Source organism: Dermacentor silvarum, chromosome 10 (assembly GCF_013339745.2).
Source record: "Dermacentor silvarum isolate Dsil-2018 chromosome 10, BIME_Dsil_1.4, whole genome shotgun sequence".
In the NCBI taxonomy this organism is placed as follows: domain Eukaryota; kingdom Metazoa; phylum Arthropoda; class Arachnida; order Ixodida; family Ixodidae; genus Dermacentor; species Dermacentor silvarum.
This window is the reverse complement of record NC_051163.1, coordinates 18,394,970-18,407,352: the sequence shown is the minus strand read 5'-3', so window position 1 is coordinate 18,407,352 and position 12,383 is coordinate 18,394,970. Positions and strand designations below refer to the sequence as shown.

The 12,383-nt window shown below is 45.0% G+C and overlaps 1 protein-coding gene and 1 long non-coding RNA gene across 5 annotated transcripts in view; one reads left to right on the top strand and one right to left on the bottom strand.

The window, feature by feature from the left end:
* LOC119431251 (neuronal acetylcholine receptor subunit beta-3-like) overlaps positions 1 to 12,383 on the top strand; it is a 280,609-nt gene that overhangs the window by 20,371 nt on the left and 247,855 nt on the right. For 2 of the 4 annotated variants that reach the window (XM_049656974.1, XM_037698728.2), the window contains 2 exons: positions 1,415 to 1,674; positions 3,279 to 3,734. The exons of 1 other annotated variant lie outside the window; for it this stretch is intronic. In XM_049656974.1, coding sequence (XP_049512931.1) covers positions 1,415 to 1,674; positions 3,279 to 3,568 — 550 coding nt within the window. In that variant the 3' untranslated portion in view covers positions 3,569 to 3,734. Of the gene's footprint in view, positions 1 to 1,414; positions 1,675 to 3,278; positions 3,735 to 12,383 lie in introns of those variants that run through there. One more of the 4 variants, XM_049656973.1, reaches the window with a different exon arrangement.
* LOC125940608 (uncharacterized) overlaps positions 6,153 to 12,383 on the bottom strand; it is a 236,830-nt gene continuing 230,599 nt past the window's right edge. Inside the window, exons 3-4 of the long non-coding RNA XR_007463794.1 lie at positions 7,992 to 8,031; positions 6,153 to 6,312 (exon numbers count right to left, since the gene is read on the bottom strand). This is a non-coding gene — a long non-coding RNA (uncharacterized LOC125940608). The remainder of the gene's footprint in view (positions 6,313 to 7,991; positions 8,032 to 12,383) is intronic.

The window sequence follows — 12,383 nt, the reverse complement described above, 5'->3', positions numbered from 1 at the left end:
TTTTGGTGCCAATAGAAGAATATCTGAGCAGGACATGCTTTAGGCCCACGCCACGTCCTCGGTATACATACCAAGAAAGATGAGCAAACGACGACACAAATATCCCGCGCATCTCAATCTCCTATCAGGCTTGACGACCTCACTCAACTTAACCTCAGGACAAGATGTTGAGATGCTTTCAAGAAACCTCACCTCAGTTTTCAGTGGTCACCAACAACCTCCTCCAACTAAGATTGAGGTCGAGTCCTCAAACTCGAACTAATATCTTGAATTCGAGATCTGGTGTTCAATGTCAAATGTACTTATTTATTCGTGTTACCCATAATTAAACCCACGTAATCATGCTCCGATGCCTCTGACACACGATGGATAAAACCTCTAATGCAGGGAATTAAACGTAGCGCTTCATGAGAAAGTTTGTTCATTAGGGTTGTTCAGCGGTGAAACATCCATGTCAAGGTGTCTTACGACAAAGCTGTGCCGGAATGTACAGTGTAAAATAGGTAAAATAGGACTAAATAGGTGAAATTTACATGATAACATGAGAACGTGAGCTAAATACCAACCACTCATTCGTTTAAGATAAATGGATACATTAGCAGGCACGTGAGCTTTGATAAACAAAACTTAAACTCAGGGATTCAACCTTACTCATCCTCAATCTTACACAAGAAGCTATGACCAAAACTGGAACACTTTCCCGCAGTCGTCAATCTCACATCAACCTCACCTGGGTTTGCAAAGTGGAGGTCAAATCGAGGTTGAGATTGATCTCGTGTCACCAGAACCTCGTGAGCTAAGTTGCCCGCCTAGTCGTCCTACCAGCGCGACCAGGTTTTTTTTTTTATTTTTTTTTATTGTAAGCGGACTTGACACGGGACGTTCTCACCAAGTCACCTGTAAAATGCTCTTTATTTCATGATCCCGTTGTCAATCGCATTTTCTTGTCCAAGAAATGATAATTCACTGTACATACTCCTTCTCTTGAGTACTTTCGCACGGTGAAATTTGCGGGTGGTCTAGGGCGGCACATTCGTTATGCAAAACTCTCGCTCAATGTAGTTGTATAAGCAATGAAGGCAAGCAATCTTATTTTTTTTCCAACTTTTGCCTATCTTCTGCCTGTTTCCCAAAGATGACCGGAACTTGCATATACAATGTAATTTCTGGCTTAAAAGAGCGTGCATTTTCATGTCGATTCTGCAAGAAGAAGCATTACATTCGGACGTATATATCAGACTAGGCACGCTGATTTCATTTACCAGTTCTGAGAGTGCTATCGCCACTTGTTGCTCTATACTTAACTGCTGTTCTGACACTTGCAGTCCATGCTCAAAGCCGCAATGAGAGTCTAAAATAAGAAAACTACAGGCATTTAGTGACATTCTCGTACTTTTTATTCTGCTCTACTCAGCGAGATCACGGATTATGAAGAGTACGGCCGCTACTCGTCCGTGGTCTACCACTTCGTCCTGGAGAGGCGCAACCTGGTCCAGCACTTCACGCTTCTTATTCCCACTGTCGGCGTCGTGGTGCTAAGCCTACTGACGCTGTGGCTGCCGCCGCTCTCCGACCGACGGTTCACAGTATCAGGAGTCGCGTTTCTGGTGTCGCTGCTGCTGCTGTACCGCGCCGACGACGCGGCAGCGGGGTCCAACCAAGTGCCAAAGATCAGTGAGGACCACGCCCATTGTTTTCTTCCTTGTGTATCCTCAAAAGTCAGAATTGGCAAAATTGCCTCGAGACCATGAATTATTGATGCAGAGAGAAAGCGACAGTTTAACAGGCATCTGGAGAGGTTATCCTAACGACATGCTTGACACTTGAGGTGAGATGATGAGGGATGAATGAAAGGGCGTGAATGAATAACAAGAAAAAAAAAAAAAGAAGGCCAGAACATGGCACCGTGTAACTTTCTAAGCGTTGTGGAGATTTTGATGTCTCGACAGCTGCGAATGCATGCGTCACAGCCGAGCTTGCGCAATCTCGTTTATCAAAGCGAACTTTTCTATATCTCGTATCTCTTACAAACTTGTTACAGTTTCTGAGAGCGTGTATACGGTTACATGCTAGCGTACACTCAACACCCCTGAAGTTTTCTGTGCTTCCATAGTGGGTGAAGTCCGCCTATAATGCTATAAAGAAAAGCATGACACATGGAGGGATCGAACCTCTGTGTTGCAGCACAGCATCCCAATGCTCAACCATTAGGCCTTTCGTATACCAAAAGTCGCTCGGTGAAACGTCTGGCGCCGGCGTCACCTGCCAGTTTCCCGCAGTAGTCCTTCGGGACAGCACTTTTTGAGACGCTGTGTTAAACTGCACTGCCTTGGGGATCGGCCCATATTTTTCGTCAGAGGAACGTGATCACTCGAAATTGGGGGACGTCCGCCTATAATGCTAAGGCATTGAAACTCACATTAATACATAGACGCGCGCGAAATTCTCAACCACAAAATTTATTTACAGTCTCATTGAGGCCACTACTTGGCTGGTTTGTGTGACACGTGGTTTATGAACTTCATCACGCCACAAATGGCTTAGCCGAACGTGCCCTATAAGAGATAGGAAACGGTACATAAAGGCTTCACCGCTGACCCTGCAAACCTTGGCGAAATTTCACCGTTATGGCACATGTTCAGCGGATCAAGGCAATGTGGGAAGAGTGCGGCTAGGAGGAATTGTAACAAGCGTTTGTTCGGCAAATGGCACCCGCTATGGTAACGCTGCGTTTAGAATTCATATGCTGTGGCCTGTCAGAATAATAGAGCACCAGAGTAATAGTGCACCAACTGCGTGTACCAGAGGTACCCGCAGTTGGCCTTTGGCACAAAGTAAGATGAAGTGATTAGATATATAAAATGTGGCCCGACGCTAGCGGCTCAGTAGATAAATGGTGTCGTTCTGCTGAGCACGACGACGTGGGTTCTATTCCCAACCGCAGCGACCACCTTCCGATGGGGCAGAATACAAAAGCGCTCTTGTACCCTGCTTTAGGTGCAAGTTAGAGAACCCTCGGTGGTGAAATTTGATCCGCAGCCCTCCACTACGACGTCCCTCATAATCCGCTTTGCACTTTGGGGACATTAGATGAAATTTGCTTTTATGCGAGGTCGGTGTGGTTGGTGCAGGTCGAAGGATAGTTGAGACGGCTCTGAGGATAGAGGCATAACTTTTCGTTCGGTAAATGGCTTCGTTCGGATGATGGTTATGATTATGTTGATGAAGATGATGTTGATGATACTGAGCTCCTCAACGTTTATCTCACTCTCTTGCAGCCATTGTTCTGAGCACCAACGTGTTGATCAACGCGCTGACCATCGTCGCCACCGTCGCCAACATGAACCTCGTCAGGTTCCTGCCGAAGGTCCGGACGGTACCGCCAGTTGTCGGCAAGGTGGCTGGTTTGATCGCGATTGGTGTGCCCTTGGTATGCCCTGGTCCGAAAGCCTCATCTGAAAGCACTGCGGGCACCGTGGACGACATCGCAAGCGCTGTGACCCGGGCACTCGATCGTGTATTCTTCGTGGCTTGTTTGATTACATTCACCACCATCATAGTAGTCTGAAAGGGACTTCGCAGAAAGTTTTGTCGACGTTGACAGCGACACAGCGTAAATTGCCTTTGAAGACCCACAAGTTAATGGAAATGAAAACTCCGCGTTAATAATTGCGTCACTGAAGCGACTAAGGCAGCCTCGTGAAGCGGGAAAATAAATTTATGCGGAAAGCATCGATGATTTTTGTCAATGTGAGCGAATAGCCGAACGCTTTTAGAAAGCTATACTCACTTTGCTAAAAGAATGATGCGCCTGACAAGGTATATTTGTTGCGGTGAGGATATTTACGTAGCACTTGTTGTTTGATTGCGTAATGCCGCAGAGAACAGAGCCGTTAACCAGCACATCTGTCGCGGCAGTACAAGTGGCTACACATATAAGCCGATTCGTAATGTGTGTTGTCTCCGGTTGCGCAAGCGCCGGCATGGAGGGCTACTACAACCCATACTCCTCTGTCGCAGTAGCCGCAGGTCGAGAGGTGGGTGGGCGAAGAGGAGGGCTGTCTTTCACAAGCACTCCAGCACAGCTCCTAAATATTGAAACATTCAGACTCCCCCAAGTTCTAGCGCGACAGCAGGTGAGGTGAGTCTCAAAGTGCTATAACAGTTGTCGTTCGTCGACGAACGGGCCCCGCCACTCTGTGGCGCGAGTGAAGGCGCCTTTTGCATCCGCGCCTTGGTATTGGCGGTGAATCCAGCAAAAAAAAAAAGTAAGCAAGCGTTACACGATTGTAAAACGTGAAGGCAAAAGCCTGTCAGCTATGGAAGAAGACGACGACGAATGCGCGAGCGCGTCTGTGTGACCACGTGACGTGTACAATCAGGCACGCACTAGGCACACATTCAGTAAGCAGCCGTGGCTTCAGGGAAGTGGGCCATCCTTGCACCGCGGAGGCCCGGGTTCGACTCTCACCCATACTGAAATTTACCAATTTCTTTCCAAAGTCACAAATTTGCTTTGTTTACAGGAACCTCCTTGAGAAATGTGACGTCAATCCGAGCATTTTTAGACGTGTTTTTACCCTTTGCGGCGTCGGCCATTTTTCGCCACGGCGCAGTTTCCCAAAGGTCACTGCAAGGTCACCGCAAGGTCACCGCCAACAGAGACACCGAAAGCTTTTGCCGACCGAGTTAGGGTCTTAACAAAACGTCGCTTTATGCATTGAAGCACAAAATTAACTGGAACGCCAATGCATTTCTCCGCAAAGTTCCAGAATTATTATCTCGAAATTGGGGTCATCCTGAGAATTAATTCTAAGTGGATCCACCCTGCGAACTCCACGGCTACAATTTGTAAATTGCAATATGGGCCATCAGGTAATTAGTTAAAAACTTAATTAGTAATATTTTGTTAATTAGTCGATTATGCATTTCAATATTTTGTGAAGTAACGTCCGCCTCTTCACGTATAGACCAGCTCATTAACTAGAATTGATGTGTCTGCCACAGGCAACCTTACATAAATTTTGAAAGTGTTCGCTAAAACACCTTGTATATATATATATATATATATATATATATATTATATATATATATATATATATATATATAAACCAAGTGACCGGCTTTCGACACCTCACACACATGCACTTTGACGCTCCTAATGCACAAGCATTAAAAGAAAAAATCCAGAGCCCTTCCACTACTGTGAAGATGGAAGCCAGCGACTATGGTGGTTCTGCTGTAGTGCATATTGCTATAGTGAATTTACATATTGTAACGGATACGAAAGACAGGTACAAAAAGAGAGAAGAGAAGACGAAGAGAACGAAGAGCTTGAGAGGCCGGACTGAACTACGATCACGCTCCGATCATCGTCCATCTCCTGCAAATAAAACCATTTCTTCACAACTCTTCGTAACAATATTATCGTTATCGATTAAATTGAGCGTCTTCGGCATGTTCGTCAAAGAGCAAAGACACCGGCGTCTTGTTTTCGCGCGGCACGATGGCCAAGCAGTGCGTTTGCGCACCAAGTCCGCCCCATCGTCATACTATAGACTAACGTATGAGCCACAGCGTTCATAGCGTGGCACACTGCACGGCAGCGTCAGGATCCTGTGAAATCTCTCCCGCTCCTGCTCTCGGAGGCTCATACCCACATATCCAACGCGCGTATGAGCCACACGCGATTTCTTTCTTACCTTCCTTCTTTCTTGTTTCTGGCTCACACCCGGATATCCCTGGCTCATACCCGCATATCCAAGGCGGGTATGCGCCACACGTGATTTTATTATTGCTAATCATGACGTAACTGACGAGCACGTGGTGTTATTGACGTCATGACCTATCAGTCATGTTAGTCATGCGTTCTGTCACCTGTGCTAAGGCACAACTGGCGGAAAACCACCACGCACATTGAGCCAAACAACCACGTACATGGAGCCGAAATACTGATGATGATAATTTTTTTCTACACGTGGACACAATCCTGGGGGCACTAGCCCTTAACAGCTCGCTGTAAAAAAAGTCGAGTGCGTTCTTGACAGTTAAAGAACGTGAAGGGGCACTCGTCTTCACATTCAAGGCGGATGCGTAACCTTCCGGGCGCCGCTGTGGTCGAAAAAAAATCACCTGTTCTCGTGAGTGGCAGCAACTTTTATTGCCTTCGTTTTCGTAAAGAGAAGTGTCACAGGGTACGTTCTATCAAGGTCGCTATGCATCTGGATAGGTGCAGATCCATATCGGGGGGCGAGAGTAAAATTTACATTTGCATCCGGGTCCGCAATCCTGCTGGCTGCTTGAGCAGTTATTCTAGAAAGGTGGGAAGAAAAGTATATATTTTGAGGTCAATTCTTAAGTGCGCCGTAGCATCGTTTTATTACATCTTTATTTGGCTTCCACTATAGCGTGACGAAACAGTTCATTATTTAATGTCACTTGAAATTACGATATTTGCGTTGATAAACCGCTAGTGTTACGCTAGTTTTAATCAATGATTGAATGCTCTTGCAGTTTTCAATTTTTATTCTTTTCAACATACCAGACAGTGGGCATCACAGGGTATCCAGACTTCCGTAATATAATTTGTCGTCTCGTACACATTTTCTTAAAATAATTCATTTTTCAATTTTATTGTCTCTTTCCGCGTTCACTCGTTATCGCAGAGAGAACAAAGTTTATATTCCGTCTTAACTCTTAGAATTGATTTTTTTTCTTCTAAAAAGACGGATAAGTAATTTTTATGGTACCGGTGTTTTGTAATAAAACAAAAAGCTTACCGGTCAGATTGACCAATTTTACAGTGGTAACGTGGTAAACGCCTTGGAACATTTGTATCACAAGTTTTCGATCTGCAGTCGCGATCATGATGATGAATTCGTACGCTGGAAACAAGCTGGAAACATTGATAAATGAGCGCGATAGCGATTTTACGCAGGCATTGTTGGCAAGCAGACGACAAGTGCAGCCCTAGCTGCAAGAAAGTAAGATTTTGTTGATCAAGCCAATGCTCATGCGGTTCATGTTTTCAGAAGTGCTGAAATATTTCTCCAATAATATCCACGTGCTTTCTTGGATTGCTGTATAATTGCTTTGATCATATACCAGTCAAGGTGTTTTTTTTTTAGCCAAGCCAAGCTAAGTTTTCGAAAGCGCAACGACGCTTTTACACAGTATTGCTATTCATGTATGGCCGGCAGCCATTTACGGTACATTTAGTCGATGTTATTTGGTATCTTACAGGGAGACCACGAAACTTGAGGTAATCACTCGCAATTAAACTTGCGGGGGTACAAATGGACTCGTGTGCGCCGCCATGCAATGATCTAGGGAAGTCACAGTTCATCACGTGTCTGCCGTTCTACTCGCCACCGCATGACTATTCGCGGGACACTTTTTCGTATTTTGCGGGATTTCTTTCAGGCTTGGAAAAAACATTTATGCAGAACGTATTCAGCAACAGGAACCTGGATCGGGAATCATTCAGGATCGTCTACAATCATATAATTGATAATTTTTATCTGAATTGAATATTTGAACTGTTGATTAATTAATAATAAATAATTATGTAGTTAGGTTAAATACAAAAAAAGTCGCCTGATTTGTTCCAAGCGACAGCAAACGACATTATCTTGGTTCTGTCCAGCTAGGTGGCATTTGCATACTGATAAATTTTGGCGCAAGTTACGTAGAACACCTTGTATATTGGCTGTATCTGAGCCGCATACACACTCCGGATATAGTGTGCGGGTTCACGGAAAGATGATCTAGCAGATGTCTGGATTTAGCTTTCCTATTATAAGTGCTGCTCTGCCGGAGGCAATGCAAATTAAGAAGCCTAATCATGTTATAAGGAGGGCGCTAACTTTGGAGGACTTTTGAGACAATAACACGAGCACTGGTAGCTAGCTCATATAGAGCATTTCCGGTGACCGTACATGAAAGATTCGATATGTTTAAACGACTGCAATGGAAAATAAATTGCTGCTTACTCTTTGCCAACAGATACTGGCATTGGTGCTTGATATATTTCTGTAAGAGAATGGAGAACATAGCGTCAACTTTGACAGCGCCGCATGCCTAATTGTGCTGGCATACAGTGTATTAACGACGTGATCGAAGAAACTGAAGCACGTAAAATAGTTCATGAATAATTGCTGGCTGTCACCTAATCGAGAGAAGTTGTACGCATGAGATGGCTACGATATGGCTTCTTTCGCTGCATCTGGTGCCGCCGCCTTCAACCGCTTTTGTTCTTCCACGGCCGCTTTATCCAGCGGCCGTGGTTCTTCCAACAGTGCAGCGCGCTCAGCGTCTGTCGCTACTATTTAACGCGACAGCGTTAAAGGCCCCGTGTCGCAGAAAATCCGGCGCCGGCGTCCACGGCCGAGAAAATCATCCCCAGCCACGCAGGCCCTCCGTATACAGTGTTTTTCAGCGAACACTTCCAAAATTTATTTAAGGTTGCCTGTGGCAGATAGTCCAATTCTAGTTAATGAGCTATTCCACTCGAAGAGGCGGACATTATTTGCACAAAAAATTGAAATGCATAATCGAATATTTAACAGAAATTCACTAATTAAGTTTTTAATTAAAAACCTGATGGCCCATATTGCAATTTACAAATTGTAGCCGTGGAGTTTGCAAGGCGGATCCACTTGGAACGAATTCTCGGGATGACACCAGTTTCGAGATATTATTTCCCGAACTTTGTGGAGAAATGCATTGGCGTTCCAGTTAATTTTGAGCTTCAATGCTAAAAGCGACGTTTTCATAAAAACTTAACTGGAACGCCAATGCATTTCTCCGCAAAGTTCGGGAATTAATCCCAGGTGGGACTCCACCATCGGTGCACTTATCCTGTACCCACCGCTGTCGAGGTGGCGTTTCACTTTTTAACAATAACTTTCTATTTTTTGCGTGTGAACGCCCGTGATGGGGTACACAAAGTTCACGCTGTGGTTGACTGTCTCCCAATGCAGATTGAGGCATAGTCACGTTAGCATCCACTAAATTTGGGATAGAGTTGTATGCGGCCAATTCGTCACTGTGAATAATGAACCCCGGCTGAACATTGGCTGCAATAATGGCGCCTAGCATTGCCGCCTTTCGTCGGTCGACCATGAAAAGTCGCAGCACCCCTCTGGTCGCGCAGACCATGCCGAAGACCCATGGGCCACCGCCTTTAACACCGCCGTAAGTTTGGCGGCTCGGCGGAACGTTGTCGCCCGTCATTAGGCAGCCTTGATTGTACTTTTGCTCGCCGCGAAGAAGGCACCCGTCAACTTGCCCCATCTTCCCGTATTTCTAATCAGCCAAGTCATTTTAAAAATACTGCTTTATTGTTAAATTCGAGGCTCGAGTTTGAACGGGGGCTTAGTCGGTTCTTCGGCATATTTTGACAAAAAAAAAAAACAGCTCGTAGAAGAAAAAGCGTTTCATTTTCGGAAAAACACGTAATTCAATTCCCATTCCATTCCGGGCAAAAGGCGCTTAATTCCATTCCCATTCCATTCCGGGGTCGCGAAAGTGTGGAATGATTCCGGAGTCATTCCAATTCCGGAGTGGTAACTCCGCAACACTGACGGGTTGTAATGAGGTGTACCCCACGTCTTCCACCAAAAGCTGTTACGAGGAGTATTTAATCGGCAGTGGCTGGTTGGTACTCGTCAAGCTACGCAGCACAAAGACATAGATTTCCGCCCAACTCGAGCGTTCAGTAATGCGCTCATTGTTGTCGTCTTCATCGCTAAACCATAACGATATTGCCATTCTGCTTGTAGCACCGGCTGTGACAAAATGATAACGCCGCAAGGAAAAAGCTTCACAGAAAATGGGCAGTACGGAGAGGAGAAATTATGTACCACTTACTAGCTGGAAGCAATGACAACAGTACTTACATCACCATGACTGTGAGCGCGAGCATTAGGACGAATGCAAATTTCACAGCCGACATCGTAATGCTGGCTGCTGCACAAGTTCTCTCAGGTAGATCGTAGTATTGCGGTAAAATTTCAGCCTATTTATACACAGACTGCTGACTCAGGAATTGCGAAGCATCGTCACACGCATCTTTTTAGTTCTTTCAGTGAAATGGTTTTCTAAGAAGAAAACAAGAAAGCATATCGATTTCTATGACAACTAAAGAGGGAGATACATGTAAAATATAAATGATAATGTATTTTGCCCCCACTACACAACATTTGCGCGCTGACACTTGAGAAAATAAGCCTCTGGTAGAAGAATATCAGCATGAAAGTTGGCAGACAACGTAATGGAAATATACCTTTGCGTAATGAATAGATACGAGCAGCTGCATCATAAGCTCAAATCAACATTCGTCAGTTTTTCCTAGAAATAAGAGAATGAGGATTTCAACGCTTCGCTTTTCCAGTGAAATTTCAACGCTTCGCTTTTCCAGTGAAAAGCAACAGAAAATTTCCTTTGGTCCTATTTTTGTCCTGTCGTTTGACCTCCTGTAATCTGACTTCTGCAGACTGACGTCCTGAGTTCGTTACTATTTTGAAACAATAACGACGACAGAGCGCCCCTTTAAGGCGATACTAAAAATTTGCAAAAATGTAAGATAAATTAAAATGAAAAAGACCTTCAAGTCGGGGATTCGAAAGTACTACTTAGCATTCACGAAACCAGTATCATACGTGGTTACACTCATACCTTTTTGCGTGTCAGCAATAGGGCGCTTTGTCGACGCTGATGTTCAGATTACGCACGTCGTAAGGGTGATGAGCGCTTTCAAAGCGCAACGTCAACTGACCCCTCTTTGGAACAGCAAGAGTGATGTTATCACAAAATGCTTTGTGAAGTGATGGAACATTGATCTCACATTAAGATATATTTTTCAGATAAATGAGAAATCGGCAACGGTGACCACGCAGACGCTTTAAGAATTGTTGCCGCTAATTTCGACTGCAGTCTCCCGCTATTTCCGCTGGTACACAAGCACCTAATTTGCGTAAGCAAGCATGCAAGATGTATTTGCCCAATACATCCCTGCCGCAGGAACATGCATGCGTAAGTGCTCATTTAGAGAGCGTACCGATTTCTCGCGGAAGCGCTTATGCAAGTACACTAGATGTCTCACGTAATTTGTGTCCGAATTTAGTAATGTGTAAGTACCGCGTAACTGGAAAGAACCAATGTAATGTTGGCTATTGCTTGGAGCAAGCCAGGCTATTTTTTTGTATTTCGCCTAATTACATTAGTTAGGTCATTCAACTTCATTAAATATTATATTCAGAGCAAAAGTATGGATGAAAAAAATTGTAGACCCGGCTGGAAAAATTCCCGATCCAACTTTATTTTGCTGAATACGTGCTACTTAAAAGTTTCTCGCAAGTCTGAAAGAAAGCCCGCGAAATACAAAAAAAAGTGCTACATTACCCCTGCATTATAGTTACAATACATTCAACTTGCCCCGACTTGCAGTAATTCTAGAGTAATTAAACCTTTCCTTTTTCGCGTACGCCATAACTATGTCCGCATTGAGCCTCTCTCACTCTTCCACAATACGACCACATGTGCGCACCGCACGGGTCGACCGTCGAAATCAACAAATTTTTAAAGATCGAATCCAACCCATCGAAGGCGGTAAAGGCAAGTAGAAGCTTGCGCTATTTACCACCCTAAAAAATGTCACAGTTTCGCCCTAACGGCGAAGCAATGAATGCGATAGCAACACAGCAATGTCATACGAAGTAAGGTGAGCGGCTTTTGGTAACAATATGAATTGTAGTAAACATGAGCTGATTAAGTAAGCAGGTGTGCTGCGGCGTAAGTAGACCGACATGAAGAGAGACTCGATAACCACGAGAAGGCGCGTGTGAAACGGTGGTGTTGATGAGAAGCGCTTCCCGTGGGCAGCGCGCGTGCGAAGGGACACACCTGTAGCGCTGCACTGCCGATCCGGGCAGCATTACATGTGTAGCGTGCGTTGGAAAATGTGACCCGACTATTACTAACTGAATGAACAAGCGTGGTGTGAGCGCGCACACACAAACATGAAGAGATCACACTGAATGACTGCAGACAACGACTGTCAAAACGCTGGCAGCAAGCGCATACGCCGCAGCGGCGAAGGTACGTGCGGTCTATCGCTTCAACAGGAACTGAGCCGCGAATGCACGGCTCATAAAGGTCAGAGCCGTGTGGAGATAAGAGACGGTGCGGTGAGCGACGAGCGCGGTTGTTGGCAAAAGAAAAGTGTACTGAAATTAATAAACTGCAAGTTGTGAACCGTGGCAGGTTTGAGAGAGCACATACGCACATCCGCTCCACCATAGACAGCAATAGTGGTATGTACCGAAAGTAATTAAGCATCAATTACCACTTCGAGATCGTGTAACTTTCTATGCAGTATGATA